General features: G+C 48.6%; 1 protein-coding gene across 1 annotated transcript; it reads right to left on the reverse strand.

Annotated features, from left to right (window-relative positions):
• Nucleotides 1-723: 723 nt before the first annotated feature.
• LOC100753272 (NADH-cytochrome b5 reductase-like) lies at nucleotides 724-20,666 on the reverse strand. The gene is made up of 7 exons (XM_027402361.2): nucleotides 20,572-20,666; nucleotides 18,755-19,022; nucleotides 15,944-16,092; nucleotides 12,501-12,588; nucleotides 8,846-8,950; nucleotides 5,443-5,646; nucleotides 724-2,361 (listed from the first exon to the last, which is right to left on the reverse strand). Exons 2-7 carry the CDS (start codon nucleotides 18,950-18,952, stop codon nucleotides 2,158-2,160), a joined length of 948 nt encoding a protein of 315 aa, XP_027258162.1. The 5' UTR covers nucleotides 18,953-19,022; nucleotides 20,572-20,666; the 3' UTR covers nucleotides 724-2,157.
• Between the last annotated feature and the right edge of the window lie 69 nt (nucleotides 20,667-20,735).

The raw sequence follows: 20,735 nt of genomic DNA on the forward strand, positions 1-20,735 counted from the left end.
CGAAAAACCTGTCTGGAAAAACAAAGAAACAAACAAACATCCCACTAGTAGCCAGGCAGCCCAAATTCTGCAGAGTGAAGTGAAGAGGAAGGCAACCCACCCTAGGACAAGGGATGTCAGTTGCCTCTGGGTGGCCTAATCTAATGTTTAGACATCAAATATCTAAAATAGCAGCAGAAAGAGTTATGTGGGAACTGCCCTAGACTTGCCTTAAGTGGAGCTCCCCCTACCTGTCCAGGAATGAGCAAGAGCATTGCTTTTGAAGCTTCTATCCTCGGGGCATGGGAGTGTCCCTGCCCTTCCTACAGGCCAGGCTCAAGCCCTGCTCGCCAATCTTTTAGCACCATGGACCCCATTCTACAATACTAACCCTTTCAGAGCTCTTGAGTTCCAACTTGTGCCTTGGCTGGCTCTCTCCAGTGGAAAGGTTGTGCCTGGTACCCTTGCTGCTGTTTCCTGGGACGGTGGGGCTCCTTGTCCCCCAGGAGCATCCACGAGGACAGCAGGATTCAGCAAGGCATGATGAAGCTCTCAGAAGCCCTGAGAGAAGACATGTGTCTTGTTCCAAGCCATAGGCAAGGTGGGAAGAGAGCACAGACCGTGCTTGGGAGCTCTGGCTCTTGGTTAGGGCCTATCACTCTTGTCACACCGTGCTAGACCTGAGACCCAGAGAAAAATGTCCCAGAGCAGGTTGAGGACCCGGGCCAAACAAAATGAAGTGTCTTGACTTAAAGTTCATGGAGCTTTAATGTGTTTGTGACCATGGGTTCTGAGAAGTCACACCCAACACCCTGTAAACCACGACAGAGGTCCCATGCCCCCGATGTTCAGTGTGAAAACTTCCCGACACCCAGCTGCTCACCGCAACTGTATAGTGAACAGAGCCCAGAAGAGGAATTTATTTGTTGTGATTTTCTGGGCAGAACAACGAAGACCTTTCTGACAAAAACTCCTCTAGGCCCCATTCCACAGATCTGCTGTGACTGAAGGGGACCTGGAACCCTCCAGTTACCCTTCATTGCTGCTATGCAGGCAAGGTTCCCCAGTGTCCCATGAAGCACGGTGTGAAAAGCATGTACAACCATGAGCAGGGGTGAGATGGGAGACTGCAGGGCTGAGTCACTCTTGGGGTCTTCTTTCATATAGTGAATCTGCTGGACAGGGTTTTCTGGCATCAGAGAAGCTGCTTAGCTGGAAAGACTGCAACTCTACGGCTATAAATGCCTAATCCTGAAGGCTCCCAGATCAGCTTCTAGCATCCCACTGCTGAGCTTTAGAAGTCTGGGACTGCCTGTACCTAGCCTGTGCTGGCGCAGCACACTGGGGCCCAGGCTGTAGAAAGCAGAATTCATTAAGTTAACGCGATGCCCAGGGGCAGCAAGTTCCCTGGAGAGGGCATGCCCCATGCAGGATGGAGGAGGTGGGGGTGGGGGCTGGGTGGACCTGGATCAGCAGCCGCTCAGTGGGCAGAGCTGGGAGAGGGACCCAGGTCTCCTGACTCCTGCTCTATCTTTAGATCTCCATAGCAACCGTCGCCAGGGCACCGAGCTGAAGGCTCGGGCTATGTGGCTGCCTGCAGGAGGGAGGGGCATTTGCCTCTATTCCTCTTCTTTTGTGGAGAAAGGACTCTGGGCTGGCTTGCCTAGCCAGGAAAGACAGACTGAGCATGAAGCTGATCATGGCAGGACAGACTTGGCACTGATACCCAGATGATCCAGTGCCTTGTTCTGAGAACATGGTCAGGTCGTTGACCAAGGCGTGTGTTCAACCCACGGAAGGTACAGAAGTTAAGGTCCTCCAAAGAGCTCTGAGCTTTCCCCAAAGTTATTCTCTTAACACTGACTCTGGGCCCTCTGGAGGGGCGAGAGAGGCTCCTCACCCCTTCTCCCATCCAATGCCACCATCCTGAGCTCAGCGGGACTCCATTTGTTTGGCTTCCTTGGAGCAGTCTTCCCTGGCTTCCAGGCCCACTGCTGGCCTCCCTCCACATACCAGGATGCTAGGAGGGAAGGACAAACCTTATGAAGCAGACAGGAAAGGAAGTTCTAAGGGTGACAACATTGTCCAAGTCAGCAGCAGGGTCTGGCCTGGACTCCATGTCTTCTGACTCTAGTCTGTGCTCCTTCCTGAGTCCCTGTACAAAGTCTGTGGCTAGGGCTAGAAGAGGAAGTAGGAGTCCTCAGTCAGGCCAGCAGACAGCAAACACCTAGCCATGTCCTTGGTAAATGAAGATGAGCCACAGACTAATGTAAATGGCTTTCTCCGGCAGCAGGCTACTAGTTCATCAACCAGCTCCTGGCCCAGGCGGCCAAAGTGGGTCTTCTCACGGTAGCTCCAGGGAAGCTGCTCTGGGGAGACCTCCTGGGAAGACAAGAAAGAGCAATCATGACTCCTGGGGCTGTTGGTGTTCACCAGCCAGCTTGCTTCCGCCATTGTGAGAAATGGTAGAGAACCTTTCGCCAAAAGCTCCTAGTTCCTGCGTTAGGGAAGGATGGAGAGGGCCCTGGAGAGGGAGTCCTGACAACTGTCATGCTGAGTTACTAGCCTCTGAGCTATGAGATAAGGCCCGGGCTATGGAAAGCCATGGTCCTGCCAGCCAGAGTAAGAACACAGCCCTGTGGAGGCCTGAGGAGCAAGGGCTCCTAGTGTCCCATGTGATTTCAAGCCTTGTAGCCTCAACCCCAAAGAGTCTGAATGACTTCCAGTGCTGTCAAGGGGCACTCTCTGATGACCTGGATCTTCCTACACTGCCTCAAACACTCTCCCTACCCAGCAGAACCTTGAGAGCAGAGTCGGCAGGCAGGCCTCATCTCTCCTCCCCCCATTAATGATTCTCCCTAACTACTCTGTTCCACTGGCCCTACCCAAATTGTGCACCCCAAGATGCACTGAGTCTGGTTACTCCTCAGCTGTGGGAGAGCCCCGTAAACAATGATAGATAGGTAGGTGCTGTGACGGCTCTGAGCCTGCAGGATGCACTTCTACCCTAGCAGACCCAGGAAGGGTGAGTAGGCATTGGGAAAGAAAGGGCAAACAGCACACCTGTCAGGGACAGCAGGCACAGCTGCCAGAAAAGCACAGGGCCATTGTATGTGCAAGCTCGGTAGTGGCACCAGGACACTGCATTGGAGAGAGCCGGCCAAGAGGTGAAGATGTTAAGGTCAATGGGACACTCAGAATAGTGGGACCAGTGAAGGGCCAAGAGTAAGGCAGTGCAGAATGAAGGACAAGCTGGCAGGAAGTGGCAGGAGCCGGGAGACCTGATGGTGCTGCTGCCAGACTCAGGCAGGGAAAGAGGCAGCCTGAATCAAGTGCTTGTGGGTGAGCAGAGCTACCAGTCTCCCCTTACTCCTGTTATATGGAGCCGGCCCATTTCCCTGCACACCCTTCAGCAGCATCAAAGCCCGGCAGAGCCAAAAGTGAACTTTAACTCCCCAGTCCAGGCTCAACATTCCCTGCAACATTCCTGACCTCACTTGCCCTCCTTGCTGGCCAGCAGTGACAAACATCCGATCAGCATGCATGTGTGCTCTACTGATGGACACTAAGGGAGTGGCCTCTGTGCAGGACCGACTGGGCTGGTACCCAGCTCTCTGTTGCTGTTACCTTGTAACTTTAGGTTCTACATCTGTAAAGGAGACAGGATGGCAGCACAAGCCTCACGGGACTGACATGGGGATTGAAGTGCTCTGAATGGTATGCAGTTTTGTTAACTCAATAAAGCTGGAGTCATGTGAGTAAATGCCTTGAGATCAGACCGAACTACAGGCAAGCCTGTGGAGCACATTCTCTCATTCTCTGTATTTTCCTTTCTTTCTTTCTTTCTTTCTTTCTTTCTTTCTTTCTTTCTTTCTTTCTTTCTTTCTTTTTCTTTCAATGAGACAGGGTCTCACTGTGTATAGACTTGTCTAGCCTAGAACTCACTATGTAGACTTCAAACTCATAGAGATCTGCCTGCTTCAGCCTCCCAAGGGCTGGGATTAAAGGTGTGTGCTACCACACCAGCTCATTTTAACTGATTGATGTGGAAGGAGCCAGCTCACTGTGGGTGGTGCCATCCCTGAGCAGGGCCTTGGGGTATATAAGAGAGTAAACTGAACAAGCCGGGAAGAAGCAATCCTTTATGGTCTCTGCTTCAGTTCCTGTCTCTGCGTTCAAATTTCTGCCATGACTTCCATTCCAGATGGACTACAGCTGAAGGCTGAAACAAATCCTTCTTTCCCAAGCTGCTTCTGGCCATGGTCTTTATCAGCAACAGAAGACAACCAAGGCAGCCAGCCAAGACTGCTGTCCCTGGAGACAGGCCGGTGCCTCAAGGACAGGAAGTATCTCACCTCCATTTGTGGTCCTGGTTGAGGACAGAGGGAAGGAGGCTTGGGTTTGCTCACATTTTTGTAGGGTTGCTGTGCCGTTGGCCTGTGGCCTTCCCTCATCTCCTCAGCTTCACACCAGCCTCCTGTTTCACACCCTGTGCCAGATGCTTCCTGCTGCTGTTAATGTTCACCAAACAGACCCTCCTATGTGCACGTCAGAGAGCTTTCTACCTGTGAACAGGTCTGAGGACCATGGCTCTACAAAGCTCTGCAGGGGAGAGCAATACAGTTTCCGGGTCATTGAGGTCATTGAGCCAGAACATTGAGGATAATATAAACTGCCAGAGATTTTCCAGAAATGTCTCAAAAAGGAAACTGAGGAGGGAGTATCTGCAATACAGGACTATATGGACAATACAGGACACTCAAACAAAAGGAGATGAGGGCAGGGGCAGGCAGCATGGAGCCCCAACCTAGGGAGTAGAAAGAAGCAAAACCAGACTCTCTAGAATGCAGATAGACAATGGTGATGGGAGGCCTGGCTTGAGATAAGGTATGCTATGGCAGGAGTTGGGAGGGCGGAGACACAGGAAGTGGCTTTCAGGTAGAAAATCTACAGCTCGCCGACAGTAGCTGTTCTGCCACTGTGTGGAGGAACAGATGGAGGTGATGGGGACCTTACGGAGGGCACTGCCCAGTCAGTCTTGACAGAGCCCCTACTCTGGGCCTGGCCTCATGCTGAACATCACAGGGGAGAGGGGAGTGTGTGAGCCCCCATTCTTAGCCTTGAACACCTGCTGCTGCCTTGATTCCACATCCAGGTCCAAGCCCACACAAGTGATTCCAGGAGGTGGGTGGGACACAGCTGAGGACAAGAGCTACAAACTGAAGCTCAGGAGTGTGAAGCATGGGGCCCAGTCCTGACCCCACATCTAAAGCATGTCCCTTGGCCCAGCACTTCTGTAAGCATGCTTCCTCCTCTGTATGACGGACTTGGTAACACCTACCTTCCACACAGGGCACCTAGGACTGTTAATATAGCACAGGGCACAGAGGCTACAGCCAGCCCTCAGGACAGCAGAGAGGAAATGCAGCTTCTTAGTGGAGGAAGTCCTCACCCTGGGCTCACCTGACTGAGGACAAAAAAGGTTCGAACGTTCCAGAACCTGGCCTGTTCCTGGAGGAAAGTCTTCAAGTAGATGCTCTCGAAGGTCTTGAAGCAGCAAACCAAGGTGACAAAGGTCTCATCATCTGCATTGTCTGTGATGCTATGCAGGATAGGCACCATAGGGGCCAGGCCTGTGCCGGCTGCCAGCATGAGTAGTTCACCATACTAGAGAGAATGGACGACAGCACAGTAGATGGTGGGATCTCACCCACTGCCCATCTACGGGTCTTCTCTTGGCTAAGCTGGGCAGCAATGCCTTTCTCAAGTGTCCCACCCATCTCTGCCATGCTTTACCCCGATGCAGGAAGCCACCTGGTTTGTGAGCAGCAGGCAAGGCCTGCAAAGCACAGGTTATGGGATTCTGCAGCTCCTACTCTGTAGCCCAACCTGAAAGGGTCTTGGCCGCCTTTTAGCATTTCCCTCAGGGACTCTGCTTACATATTTGTGCTAACAAGGACCTCACTACCTCCCAAAGCCAGTTCCTCTCCTACCAAAGCCTTTCCCCTCCTGACTCCATCTCAGCCTGCTCTCTGGACTGCCTCCTCTGCCCTGGGGAGCTCTACAAAGGTCCCAGTGCCCCAGCTTAGAACCCTGAGTCTCTCTTCTCTGAACTAAATGAAGCGATTTATGCATGTGCCTAGCATGGCACTGTGAGGTAAGTTCTTGCCCAAGAGACCTAGTACCATCAATCCTCCTCAATAAGCTCATGTCCTGTTTCTAGGTTTCTTAAAAAAAAAAAAAAAAGACAGACCTTTTCAAAGTCAGTTTCTTTTTTGTTTGTTTGTTTGTTTGTTTGTTTGTTTTTTCAAGACAGGTTTTTCACTGTGTAGCCCTGACTGTCCTGGAACTCACTCAGTAGATGATGCTGGCCTCAAACTCAAGAGCTCCGTCTGCCTCTGCCTCTATTGGAATTAAAGGTGTGTGCCACCACCGACCGGTTCTCAAAGTCAGTTTCTTAAAGGTTAATGCCTGACCCCCACAGAGAAATATTCACCTTTTTCATTCTAGAGAGTCGACTTTCGTGTATAAATCTCAGCCATGTGACCCTGGCAAGCTATTTTTCTACTCTGAGCCTCAATTTCTTCACTGGTGGAAAACAATAATGAGAGCATTTTCCTAAAATAGCTCCTACCTCAGAACCACCATGAGGACCAGATGAGGTATGGAGTTGAGGTTAAGCATTTCACTTCTCCCCCTTATTAAGCCTGAGATCCTGGGCTGGTTCACCTTGTCCTGCAACTGTGGTCCTGCCAGGGTCCAGACCTCTGACCTGCCTCACCCCTCCTTTTCTCTCATCCTTGCTCAGGTTGTGTTCTAGGAAGTCTTCCCTGAGCAGGGCTGGGGTGGGGGCTCTTCCTTTCCTGTCCCCCTAGTGCCTTGTGCCTTCCTCATACAACACTAGTAAATACTACCTGTCTCTTCATGGACAGATGCTGGTGTCTGCCTGTGTCACGAAGGCACAGACATTTGTATGGTTGATTTAACAAGACAGCTACAGAGCAGGACTGGCAAGGGGCTGGGTACCTAAGCCTTCTCAGGGAGCAAAGCAGGCCCTGGCAAAGCTTTGGTGGCCAGTCTCAACAAGGGACACTGCCCCTGCCCCTTTGCTGCTGCACCTGGGTGAGAAACAAAAGGCTCTGATGTCTCCAAGATGAAGGCCACAGGCACTGGGAGGCTCCCTCAAGGGAAAAGTGGTCTGAGGGCCATTTGCTCCAAGCTAGGAAAAGAAACAACACCTACACCTGCTCTCAAGGGTCTGGGAGACACAATGCAGGGCCAACATGGGTAATACCAGAACACTGCTGGAGAGAGATAAGGGACACATACACCTGCAAGTGTAAGATGGGTGGCGAATCACCTGTGAGCTGCTGTGAGTGCTGAGTGAGCCACCACACAGCATGTGTTAGAGCAAGAGCCTGCAGAGGGTGAGGTACAGATGGGTTTGGCAGTGTGCATGGGGATATGTGTTTCCTGTGATTGTCGGAGTGGAGCCCAGGCCCTACAAGTGCTAGGCAAGCAGTCTACACTGAGCTACATCCAGTCCTGACAAGGCTGCTATCATGATGCTCACACACACACACACACACACACACACACACACACACACACACACACACACACACACACGACAAGGCTGCTATCATGATGCTCATACACACACACACACACGCGCGCGCGCGCGCGCGCGCGCGTGTGTGTGTGTGTGTAGATATGCCGTGTGTGTGTGTGTGTGTGTGTGTGTGTGTGTGTGTGTGTGTGTGTAGATATGCCATGTGTGGGAGAGGGTTTGGAAGTGAGGACGTGAGGCTGGCATCTTGGGGAGATAGCTTGCAGGTGCATTCTTCTTTCTGTCTGTCTCTGATTTTTTTTAGTTAGAGAACATGTTTTGCATTTATAATAAGGGTAAAATTCAATAAAAGCTATTTTTAAATTAAACAAAAAAGAATGGCAAGGCAAGCATGATTCATTATTTTCCACTTGTTTTGGTTTTTGCTTTGTTTTCCTAATTATAAAGGTAATAAGTGTTCATTCCAGATAATTTGGAAAGTATAATGAAGAAAATGAAAATTGTCCATAATTCCCCCACCCAAACCTGCTAATATTTCATACATTTTCCATATACATTTTTTTCTGTGCATTTTAAGTTTCCCTATTGGGTGTATATTGTTTTGTGCCTACTACTTGTTACTTGCTCATATAGCATAAGCATAGGGCATCATTAAAAACATAACTTCAAACTCTAGGAGAATGTTCTATCAAGTACCTGTTCCCTTTGTTGGATACTCAGTTGCCTCTAGTCCTTTGTTAGTATAAATAAAAAAAGTCACTAAGACATGAACAAGAAGCAGATTTGATTTTTCTCTCTTTGTAATAGACTTCTGGAAATGGAATTAGTGGGTCAAAGGGTTCTCAAGCCTCCTGATACATACATACTTCTTCCAAGCATGAGACAGCCACAGAGAAATTACCAGTTCTTTCTGGGAAAGCTGGACAGATATCCAAGCATGCTGTGGAGATGAGGGCAAGGGACTTCCAATCTAGAAGTACTCAGCTCTCAGCAGTGGGTGTGGGCTGCTTCAGCCTCCTGAGAAGAAGGTGCAACTGGACAGTATATGAGAGTCAGAGGGCATTGGGGTAGTGAACCCCAAGTACTCGGGCTTGATTTTCTGAGGCACAGGCAGCTAGCAACAGTTTTGGAGTAAAGTGGACAGTTTTGTTTATTAGGCCTATCTGTCCCCTCCCTTGTCTAAGCTGAAAATCACCCTGGGCATTGGGTTAAGCGTTGGAAGAACAGTGCAGTGTGCATCTATAGTCTGAAACGGAACTCATGGCTGGCGAAGCTCTTCAGGACTGAAGGACTGACCTTGTTTGGTTCATATAAAAAGCTTCCAAAAGGTCCTCTCCAGAAAGCTGTGTCTCCTGTTCTCCAGGACTCCACGTACTGGGACATCAGCCCAGCTTGATAGCACTTAAAGCAAACACAGGGAACAGTCAGTGGGTGGCAAGCTCTGCTGTGCAAACCTCCCTATCCAACACTTGGAATTCCTTCTGAAGGATCAGCGTCTCCTGAGGGACTCTCAGCTTGTCTTCCTCTGCACCCTACATGTTGGAGCTATCATCCACACTGGCATCTACCTACACAAGGTGGATGGTAAGGCTGAGACGAGACTCCAATGACCTACCAACTTCAAGGTCTCCCACCCAAATACTAGAGGAGACCATGAAGGGAATGCAGCCCAATAAAGAACTGGGTAGTGACTAAAGACAACTAACACTCAGGGTCAGAAAGATAGCAGTCTGCCAAGGGACATTCCTTCTAACAGGGAAGCTATTTTGCAGGTGCTAGTCTGTAGTTTGTGGGACAGATGTTGCCAGACCTTAGGAGTCTTCCAAGAGATGCAGGAGATTTGTATTTTTACTGAAAACCCTCCCACTTCTGAAATCTCAGCTATAAACTCAGAATTCTGCAATCCCAGGCAGGTTAAAGCCAAGTACATTTGTACACTGTTTTCAGCTCATTCTTTACCATTTCTTGGTGGGATGACTGCTATGTGAGTGAGCCATCTACACTGCCTGTCTGCTCTGTTGTGAGCACCATGCTGGGGCAGCAGGACACACAGTTAGACCTAAAACACCATGAAGACACCCAGTGCCTGAACCATGAATATTCAGCAATGAATATTCCAGTCAATCCATGTATCCAGTCAGGCCTCCTCTGAAAGGGCTCAAAGTACAGGAAGGATGTGTATACACATCTCAGATATAAACAAGGTAGATACTGCCTCACACTCCATGAAGAGGAGCCCTGAGCCCATAGAGCAAGATAAGGCTGGCTTCCTTGGAGGTGGAACACTCGAGCTTGGGCAAACTGAATTCCCAGGAGTTGGGGAGACATGCAAAGAGAACTTTGGGAATTTGCAGCCACATGGTCAACAGCATAGAGAGTCCAGGTCTTCTCTTGGGAAAATCAGCTGGACATGGAAGGGTAGACTCAGGGGAAACTGAGAGACAAAACTGAAAGGGTGGTTGGGATGTCCCCAGGCTTGAAGGAGAGACTAGGTTTTGGTGGTCAGACCTGCCTGTGCACCCTCAGCTATCTCTGTCACTAGCTCTGGGTGACACCAGCTGTGGGTGACACCAGCAGCACAAGTCCCTACTCACCTGGGAGAGGCCTGGGAGGGAGGGTTTTTACTGGAAGCTGTGTGGGAGCACATTTTGGTTTCTGGGCCCAATTTGGGAAAAGTAAAAATCCCAGCTATGGGGGCTGGAGAGATGGCTCAGCAGTTAAGAGCACTGGCTGCTCTTCCAGATGATCTGGGTTCGATTTCTAGCACCAATATAGTGGCTCACAACTGTCTGTAACTCCAGTTCCAGGGAACCAGACAAAACATCCAAACACATAAAACAAAGAAACAAAGAGAACCCCATCTATGGCCTTTAAATGTCCCATGACACGACACCACCAAAGAAAGAGCACCATGGCCAGGTGGTAGTGGTGCACACCTTTAATCCCAGCACTCGGGAGGCAGAGGCAGGCAGATCTCTGTGAGTTAGAGGCCAGCCTGGTCTACAGAGTGAGTTCCAGGACAGCCAAAGATACACAGAGAAACCCTGTCTCATAAAACAAAAGCACTATGTACAGCCTAGTTTGGAGTAAACGTTAAACAGAACTAACCCATCTTTTGTCCTACCACCCAAGAGGCTTTTCAGCTTCAGTTTCTTCATCGCTAAAAGTGGGGATAATATGGTCTTCTTGAGGTCAAGAGTTGAAATGAGAAAATATGAACAGAGTTACAAGCAGTATAATCAGTGCCCAGCAGGTGCCTGAAAAAGAAGCCCTCCTTCATTTCCTTGTGGGAAAGCCAACCCACAAATTCCCACTGCCTTCCCAATCTGCAAAGACATTTCCAGCTCTTCCCAGCCAGTAGCTTAGGGATAATGAGAAACCTCTCTGAAGTTGGGAGGGATCCAGCTGCACTGGAGGACTGTCTCCAGGCTTATCCTCTCAGCAGAAGCACCCTAGACAAGCAGCGCAGGGAAGCAGGCCATTTGGAGAGGATTTGTGGAATCTCCCAGACAAACAGTAGTGTGCAGAAGGGAGCTTGCCCGGGCTTATGTGGGAAGGAATAAACATTCGGGCTCTGCAGGCAGGCAGGGAGGCAGGAGCCCAGGGCGGCCCCAGACCTCAGAGTCAGGGGCTTGCTCACCCACGACACTCCTCCCTCCACCTTGGTCCTCCTGGGCCTCAGCCTGCTGACCAGCGAAATAGGATAATGACACAGTCTTGCAAGGAGGCTTGGATACAAAAGCGGTCCTTCAGTATTGATGCTCCCTAGGATTCCACGAGGGAAATGTTCTCTCACTTGCAGGCATGTCAGATCCATGGCCTGTGGCCACAAGCAGATAAGGAGAGCTATCAAAGTGGCATGATGCAAAATCGAAAACTTATTTTTGTTTGGGGGTCTGTTTGTTTGTTGATCCAATTGCTCTGGAGCATGGACTTTGTAGATGATAGCATGGTGTTACAAGGTTGGACATACCTATCAGAGCCACAACAGGTTGGAGTACACAGAGCAGCACTTGCTGGAAGCCAAATGTCAGAGGGTCAGTGGGTCCATGAAAAGCAATCTACTTAGTTTCTTCACTCTAGGCCTCCATGGCTGTAATTTATTGCTAAGATCTTGGGTCTCCAGTGCATTTTGTATCCAACCCATTTCACTCATCTCTGACAATTCTTCCACCGGCCCAGCTGCCCCACAGGCATCCTCTTCTTCCACCACTTGGGCTAAGTATAGTCCCCAGAAGACCTGTTTCCTGTTACCCTTTCCTATGTTTGGCCTATTCCCACTCTTCCTTCGAGGCCTACCTCCCAGAGAGAGGGTGTCGGGTTCGTTCTGTCTGAAGGGTCTTGGTGCCCAGTTTTCTCTTCTGACATTCTGTCCCTTCTATGTCTAGATGAACACTTTTCTCAATTCATGTATCTTCTGCTATGCGGCTCCCAGCTCTCAGAGAGCTCTTCCTTTATAGAATTCTCTTGTTTCTCAGCCTTCAGACACAGTATCTACCAGGAGGCTGGGCCTGAGTTCCTTGTATGCCAATTGCCCTGAGTTGGGCTGGTCCTCCTCTGTCATGACTAGCATCACGCTGCATTGAGTTGATCTGTTGTTCACTCTGTCCTGAGCTTGGTCCATCCAGGTCAAGCTGGACCCCAGGTCAGGCCAGCACACAGAGGTGCAGGAACTTCATCTCAGCTCAGTACCTCTTTCCATCGGTTGATAAAAGGTTTAGGAAGGCAAAGCTTTCCTAAACTTTCCCAATAACATTCCCTCTGTAATGGCCAGCAGCACCCTCCTTAGAAAAGGAGAGAGAAGAGCCCCCCCACCCCCAAACTATTTCTCCTTCAAGTCAGCCTATTCTCATGACAACTAACAGACAGAAACTCCTCCACCCCAATCAAGTTAGAGGGGGAGGTCCGAGTCCATAGCAGCTTACAGAACCTTCAACAAGAAACAACTCACCTTGATTAAAACATCAAAGTACCCTTCTGCAGTGACCGGGCTGATGGGAGTATAGGCTCTCTGAATTTCCAAGCCATCTGCTATACCTCTGGGAAGGAGAAGCACACAGACAGTAGCTATTACTCATTTAACAGACTCTTAACATGCACCTCCTCTGCCAGGTTAATGAACATAAAGGTGGGTTCCAGCCATCCCCAAAGGTCCTCACCAAGGGACAGGTAAGGAACAGCAGAAGGAAGGGCACTGAGCTTACCACTACCCATGCTACTTGTGAGACCTGTGCAGGTCACTTAATCCCTCAGCGGTATCTCCTGAAAAGTAGGGGTAGTCATTTAGGTTCTGGTTGTGTGACTTTACTGGAATCAGACAAAATTATGTCAAAAAGTACACTGATAACAAAAAAAAGTAGTACCCTGATGGCATGAGCAGTTTGTGGGACATTACTGTGGTTTTCTGACTTCTTCGAGACAAAATAACACAGATTAAAAACAACCGCTAAGATTTATGAAGCATTACCATAGACCGGCAAGAATTGGAACTGGAAGAGTCCCCAAAGTGGCTTGAAGCTGAAGCCCTGCCAATGTATGGATGGTCTTTACAATGTTACCAATAATGAGGACAGGACAGCAATCATGAGTTGTGATAATAGCTATGAGGTATGAATGTCTATTGTGTACGAGGCATATTTTATGCATAATTGTATTTAAAATAACAACCTAGGAGTTGAAGAAATGGCTCAGAGGTTAAGTGTACTTGCTGCTCTTGCAGAGGATCTGTTTGGTTCTCAGCACCTATATTGGTGGCTCACAACTGCCAGTAACTCTAGTTTTGGGGGATCTGATACCTTCTTCTGACTTCCATGGACACTGCACTCATGACACACATAAATGCACACTCAAGCACACATGAATACACATAAAATAAAACAAGTCTTTAAAAAAAAAATCCAGAGCCAGGTGTGGTGGTGTACACCTTTAATCTCAGCACTCAGGAGACAGAGGCAGATAGATCTCTGTGAATTCAAGGCCAGCCTGATCTACAGAACAAGATCCAGGACAGCCAGGGCTACAAAGAGAAACCCTATCTTGAAAAACAAAAGCAAAACCAACCAAACAAAACAACAACAAAAAAAACAAACCCAAATGCAGACTGCAATGTTAAGAGAAGAAAAGCCACTTGCATAGCTGATGTTTGACTGCAGCTCCAACTCCAAGTTTGGTCCTTCTCCTCAAAGTATCTCAGGTAGTTGAATGTGGTGGTACACCTTGTTGTCCCAGCGCTTGGGAGGTTGTGGCAGAAAAAAACATGAATTTGAGGCTGGCCTGGAGCACATAATAATCTTGAAAAAACAAACAAAATAAAAAGCAAAACCTAGCCGGGCGTTGGTGGCGCACGCCTTTAATCCCAGCACTTGGGAGGCAGAGGCTAGGTGGATCTCGAGTTCGAGACCAGCCTGGTCTACAAGAGCTAGCTCCAGGGCAGCCTCCAAAACCACAGAGAAACCCTGTCTCGAAAAAACAATAAATAAATAAATAAAAAGCAAAACCAAAAACCAAAAACCAAACAATAACAGAAATCCTGACAACTTACTTCCTAGGAGCACCCAAACACTCTAGACTTACTGTGTGCAAAAAGTTCTGCTCTTGTGTCTACAAAGATTTAAAGGCCCTGTCCAACTGCATCACATGCAGGAGCTAGACAGAATGTAAGACATGTTTTGAAACATATGCAAGAGAGGAACAGAACATGGCTCAGATGTGAAGTGCAGGGCACCACCTACTGCAGCAGGTAAAGCCTGATGTGTCTCAGAGGGAGAGCACACTGTCATCCGGGAACTGGGAAGTCTGCTGGAGTCAGGTACAGAAGCATGAGCAGGCCCCTGACAGGTGAGGCCAGGAAGGGAAGTAACTCCAGGCAGAGGGAACAGCCTGGGGGGAGGGGTACAAACTCAGGCAACTCAGGAACTGGTAGCAGATTTCGAGGCTAAGACACAGGCATAGGTGGAGTAGGGAAGGGAGGACCTGGCAGTTGGGTAGCCATGGATTAGAATGTCATTGTGGAAGCAATGAGGAGCACCAGAATGTGTCTTAATAAGTGACATGGTCAGATATATTAGGAATGTTACTGGGTGGTAGAGAGGATGGAGGGGAGTCAGTCTAGAAGCTGGGTGTCCTGGCCACTCCAATTCATGGATGGAGAGTTGCACAGCATTATAACCTACATTGTGGCTTCTCCTGCCAGCTGGAACACTGAACTTCAAGGAGTGCCAGCCAGGCTGGGCGGTGGTGGTGCACGCCTTTAATCCCAGCACTCGGGAGGCAGAGGCAGGCGGTCCAGGATAGGCTCCAAAGCCACAGAGAAACCCTGTCCCGAAAAACCAAAAAAAAAAAAAAAAGAGTGCTCTCTTTCTAGTTCCCTCCTACCTTGCCTTTTGGCCATGCCTTGTTTGGCTCTTTGTTTTGCTAGTTTGTTTGTTGGCTCCATCTCATCTTGACAACCCCATAAGCTCTAGCATTCTTGGGGTTCAGATATATGTCCTTCCTCCGCCCCCCCCACCACATATGCATATGCTCCTGAATACTGTCTGGGTGTGTGATGATATCTTCCAGATCCATGTTTGCAGTACTCATCTCTCTGCCAAGCCTCAAACCCACAACTGACTCTCTGAAAGATGCATCTCCCTGGCAAGGTGGGGATGGATCAGGCTGGAGACCCACAGCAGTTCAGAAGGAAGCTCAGAGGAGGACCCTCAAAGGAGAGGACACTAGTGTAGTTCAGTAACCATGCTGTCTGGGCTGCAATCTGGGTTCCATTACTTGGTGGTTGCGTGATACTGGGAAACTTTTTTGTTTGCTTGCTTGCTTTTTCTTTTATTATTATTACTGTTTTTGAGACATGATATCATATAGCCCAGGATAGACTCAAACTTGACTCGTAGCTGAAGCTGACCTTAAACTCTTAATTCTCCTTTCATGTGTTCAAGTTCTTTACTCTATAGTGTCCTTTCTATCATCCGATGCTAATTACAATGGCTTCAAAGACAGTCTACTTACTTTCAAATCTTTATTTAATACTTTTTGTGTGACCTTCAGCCAAGTTCCTGAACCTCGCTGATTTCAATGTCCTCTGGGGATGATAATGGCACCTACCAGCCAGGATTTTGTGAAGGTTAAATGAGTTCGTGAATGTGAGTAGACAGAACTGTGCCTTGGCTAGTAAGAGCTGTGCCTTGGCTAGGAAGTGCTGGTAAAGTGCTGGTGTTATTAACTATCACAAAAACTCATTAATGAGCTCCATGTCTAGCTCATGTGCTCCTGTGTCTATCCTGAAGATGGCAAACAAGGAAGGGCTTAAGAAAGGTCAAGCAAACTGCCCCAGGCTACTCAGCTGGTCAGTGGCAAAGCAGGGAAGCAGACACCGGTCCCCCCACTACCTGATTGTACCGTAGGATAAGGTGCTGCCCAGGATGCAGGCCGAGCTGATTGTTCCCCGGTAGTGTAAAACGGACACGAAGGGTGTCCTTGGTAAGTTTCTCTATGGCGCTGATGTGAAAGGCCAGGAAGGTCTCTGGACTCAGCTTGGTGGAGCAGCCCTGCAACAGGAAAAGATGACTTCTTAGAGGTCAGGTCTAAGGGACACACATCTTTTTCCTGATGAGAGCCATCTCTTGATGTGACAGAGAGTTGGTTCTACCTTGCTTCCCCTTTATCCACAGCACATGGAGTTTACCCTGTGCTTAAGCTTTCTGTAGCTTCCCACAATCTCAGGACCAAGCACAGACTCCTTAGCCTACACTCAAGGGAGCAGTGGACAACCACAAGCTTCATTTACCTGCCACAGAACAGATGGCAGACTTCCAATCCTCCTCCCAAGGCCACCTGTCACTGTCCACCTCAAGGTCTTCATTGTTCAAGTCTATCCTCTACACAAAACACTCACTCCAGTGGAATAAACACCTGCTCATCCTTCAGACTGGTTAAGTTCCAGATCTGGAGAGCTGAAAAACTGATGGAGCCTTAGAGATGACCCAATCCAACATCCTTTATCACATATGGGGAAACTGAGGCCCAATGGCAGTAGCTTACGAAAGGTCTTGGATTTCAGGAGAAACACAGAGGTGGGTAGTCTTTTGCGGACAGATTAATTAGAAAAGTCATTGACACCAGACAGAGAATATGGCATGCTTCCAAAGAAAATTCAGGCCCATGAGGCTAAGAAGGAATTCCCTCTTACAGGCTTCAGAGAAAAAAGGGAGATTCCCGGTCATGTAGTTCATGAGTAGCCTTTATGTAATACATGTGGGCAGTCAGGTCATCTCTGACTCCTAGGAGGTAGGAAAAGAGGGAAAGGTTCAGCCCTGTAGTTAACCTGTGTCCATAAAATGTATCCCCCATTAAGGTACTTGGTAAACTCCCTTTGGGGAAGTGAGAGTTACAGTCACAGTAACAGTATGGTATCTGACATCTGTGACAGACATCACAGAAGCTGCGAGGGCAGACAGAAAGGCTGTTACAGGTGAGTCTCTAATCCAAATCTAACTGCATATTTGTTCAAAATTAGCAGAGAGCAGGGACTCAAATTCATGTCCTCTGGGTCTCAGCACATTGTCCTTGCCATCCCAACCTCTCCTTGTGCCTCTTGTAGGAATCTCCACCCCCTCCTGTAGCCCCGGCTGTCCTGAACTTTCTATGCAGGTGGATCTGGAACTCACAGAGATCCTCCTGCCTCTGCCTCCTAAGCACTGCAATTAAAGGCATGTGCCACCATGCCTGATTCTCTTTCTTGTATAATGTTTGTACTTGGCTTACCTGAGTAAGGTTTGGGTGCATACAGCATCAAATTTAGAATTTAGTAACCAGTGTCTCAGCAGTGACAGGCTCAGCAGTGACAGGCTTAGGTAGACACTCTCTACCTCATCCCTCTCAAGCCAGGATGGCCTAGTCTTCATCAGCCACAGTTGCTAAGAACCCTGTCAGAGCTGCCTGTGGCTAAAGAACACCAAGCTGGAGTCAGGACACTGGGATTGACTTAGCTGCTATTTCTGGGCCTGGGTTTCCTATTATGTAAAAAGAGGCCACTCATCTGATAGCATTATAAGGTTATAGGGGTAAGATAAAATAACATAGGTGGTTCTTGGATTTTATTGTTTATTTATTTTTTTAAGACAGGATCTCATGTAGCTCAAACTGACCCGACTCACTACACGACCAAGATTGGTTTTGGATCCCTGATTCTCCTGCCTCTAGCTTCCAATTGCTGGGATTAAACGAGTGTGCCACCACACCTAGTTTTGTATATGTATTTCATCAATGTAAATTGTTATGGAAACGTGATGTTATTATTATCACTTCACAACAATTTAAAATATAGAGCTATAGGTGAAATCTGCCATTTTGCAATATAACCTGATTTTCTGTAGTCACGGTGAGTACAGCCACTATATACTGAACATATAACTATTCATGAAATGTATGAAGCTCTTTTTAAGAAAAGAAAGGAACATCAGTAAGCTCCAGAGAAAACTGAGAAACAACAGTACCCCTTATTTACCTAGTCTGTATAAATACCATATGTTAGTTTGCTCTTTTGAGGTCAAGGACTTTGTCCTGCTTGACACAAATCCTCAATGGCTTACAGGACCTGGCATATAACAGTGTGGTGGTCTGAAGGAACATGGCCCCCAAAGAGAGTGGCACTATTAGCAGGTGTGGCCTTGTTGGAGGAAGTGCATCACTGTGGGGGTGGGCTTTGAGGTCTCTTGCTCAAGCTTCCCTCAGTGTGACTGTCAGTCAACTTCCTGTACATTCTCAGCTCCATCACACATCTGCCTGAATGCTGCCATGCTTCCCTTCATGATAATAATGGCCTAAGTCTCTGAAACAGTAAGCGAACCACCACAATTAATGTTTTCTTTCTAAGAGTTGCCATGGTCATGGTGTCTCTTCACAGCAATGGTAAACCCTAACTAAGACAAACAGGTATTCAATGGATTTTGAGTAAAATAATTATTAGGTTCTGTGCTAAACATTACAAACATCTGAGTCCATTTTACAGATGGGGAAACTAAGGCTTCAAGAGGTTAAGGGGCTTAGATTAAATCCACATAGCTACTAATAGGTCCGTTTCAGGTCTGGACCTTGTTCCCTGGATCTATCTGTTTCCTTTATGACTACTTCTTTCTTTCCACTGTCTAGTCAAGGAAGGCTTCAGCAGGTGCCCTGAATAGACAGATATTGAAACTCTGGAATCCTCACCTGGGTCTCAGGTGACTGCTTCCCACTCAGCAGGCTCCTGTCATTTCTGGCTCGGGCTGCTTCCCATCTTTCCAGGTCTCGGGAATAGAGGTCAAACACACAGGGTGAGCAGCCACTCCCACAGCACTGGGAGGGCAAGGGCTCCACAGGCTTCAGTTGCAACCAAGCTTCAGCATCATTGTCCACCCTCTGATCCATTGTCAGTGGGGCTTGGGCAATATGTACAAAGGGACAACTGGAATAGGCCAGGCTCTCCTTCCTTGTCAGCCTGGGAGAAGGAAAACATGGGGTTATCTCTGTCCTCTTCTATCCCTCCACATTTCCCTCAAGGGCTGCCAGGCTACATGGACAGGGATGGCTTAACCAGGGACCTGCTGTCAGATGGGACATACTTACTACCTACAGTGTGTGTGTGTGTGTGTGCAATTATGTGTAATAAATCTCTTCTTAGCAGTGAAGGGGATTTGGCTTCAGAAAACTCTTTCTACTGTGCAAGAGGCTCTATGACTTCAGTGTGGTTCTGAGGCTGGGGGACACTAGTGAGAACAAGGCTGGTGTCTTACTCTGTATTCTGTCCAACAACATGGTGCGTGGAAAGCCCAACTGACTGGTCTGGGAGCTAGGCACAGGATTGGGTGCTGGAACACATACAGGTGCACAGGACATAATTCCTGTCCTTGTTCAGACCTAGCATGGTGTCGCATCCATTCAATCAATCCTCCTTCACAGCATGCTGTGTATCAATGAATGTATACATGTGTATACATGATCGGATGAGGCCTCTTTGTGCCAATTACTCTTTGGGTTTGGTGGAGGGGGTATTAAAATGAGACAAGTGAAAATATTTTGTTAACTGCCAGCTGTTGTACAGTGTGAGGGTTAGTCATACTGTCCTTTGCCTTATGTTTGCCTTCTTAGGGTTTAAATAATACTATTGTCTCAACTATTTTGGAAATTGGTAGAGAAGTTGGCCACATCAATCGCAATTTTAAAGACATGGTTCTTTCCTATCTGGGAGGCACAATCCCTGTTGCAGCTGGGCCTGGCTGCCCCTCAGTACTCTTCAGGCCTTGGCTGAAAGGACATCATCCTCCCTCAGAGGCACTTCCTTTGTGTCCTCCCGTCATTACCAAGCACTTTATTTGTTCTAGTATGTATTCGTTTGTTACGCATACACTGTGTCAGACAACTGGTCTAGATGCCAGGAACACAGCAGTTCCCTGTGCCCATAGGGCAGTCATTAAACAAAATAAAAATGAATAGCAACTTTGACAGAGGTTAAACGAGAGAAAAAGACCTAGAGAAAGGGACAGGAAGCGGGTACATGTGTTTGTGTTGCCACTGTTCACCTTTATCTCTCTCAAACCTAAGTTCTGCAGGTCCACCCGGTGCTTAGCACAATAACCACTCCCATCCCCACAGCGAGAGTGCCAGAAGCAGGTGCTGAGCAAAGAGGGGCTCCTGGCACTCACTGGTCCTGCCTCTGGGAGGCGAAGAGGGAGCCCGAGGAGCAGAGAAAAAGTAACCCGCTTTTAGCAGAGCCACAGGGCGAGCAGTCGGGTGCCGAGCTGGCGGGGGACGGGGGAAGAGGTGTCCGTGCCACTCGCAGGCTCTCGGAAGCCCCAGCCAAGGAAAGGGTGGGCAGCAAGCAGTAGGAGGCGTGGAGAGGAGCGCACTTGCAGAGCTCACTAGACGCCGGGCCCGCTAAGCCCTTTCAACTCCTAATTTTACAGCGACCTCAAGGACGTCCCAAGTACAGGCTGGAGGTCCCCGCACTCCTCCGGTCCCGCCGCAAGGTCCGCCACCACTCTACCCACCTGCAAGTCCCCTCACGTGAGGTATCAGAAACCCAAGGCAGAAAAAGACCTAGAGTGCTTTGCAGGTTCCACCTGTAAGAATAGAAACTGCCTAAGGGGCGGAGGCAAAACAAGGATTCGCTAACTGTGATTGGTTGAAGCGTCTGTCATTCTCAAGATGACAC

The sequence above is a fragment of the Cricetulus griseus genome, chromosome 2 (genome assembly GCF_003668045.3).
Source record: "Cricetulus griseus strain 17A/GY chromosome 2, alternate assembly CriGri-PICRH-1.0, whole genome shotgun sequence".
NCBI lineage: Eukaryota > Metazoa > Chordata > Mammalia > Rodentia > Cricetidae > Cricetulus > Cricetulus griseus.

Bases quoted from the DNA above. Each gene is read 5' to 3' on its own strand.
- LOC100753272 (XM_027402361.2), bottom strand. From the start codon at position 18,952: ATGGATCAGAGGGTGGACAATGATGCTGAAGCTTGGTTGCAACTGAAG. The intron at 16,093-18,754 runs GTGAGGATTCCA...TTCCTGTTGCAG, and splicing joins AGCAGTCACCTGAGACCCAG to GGCTGCTCCACCAAGCTGAG. The intron at 2,362-5,442 runs GTGAGCCCAGGG...TTGTCTTCCCAG, and splicing joins CCTTTTTTGTCCTCAGTCAG to GAGGTCTCCCCAGAGCAGCT.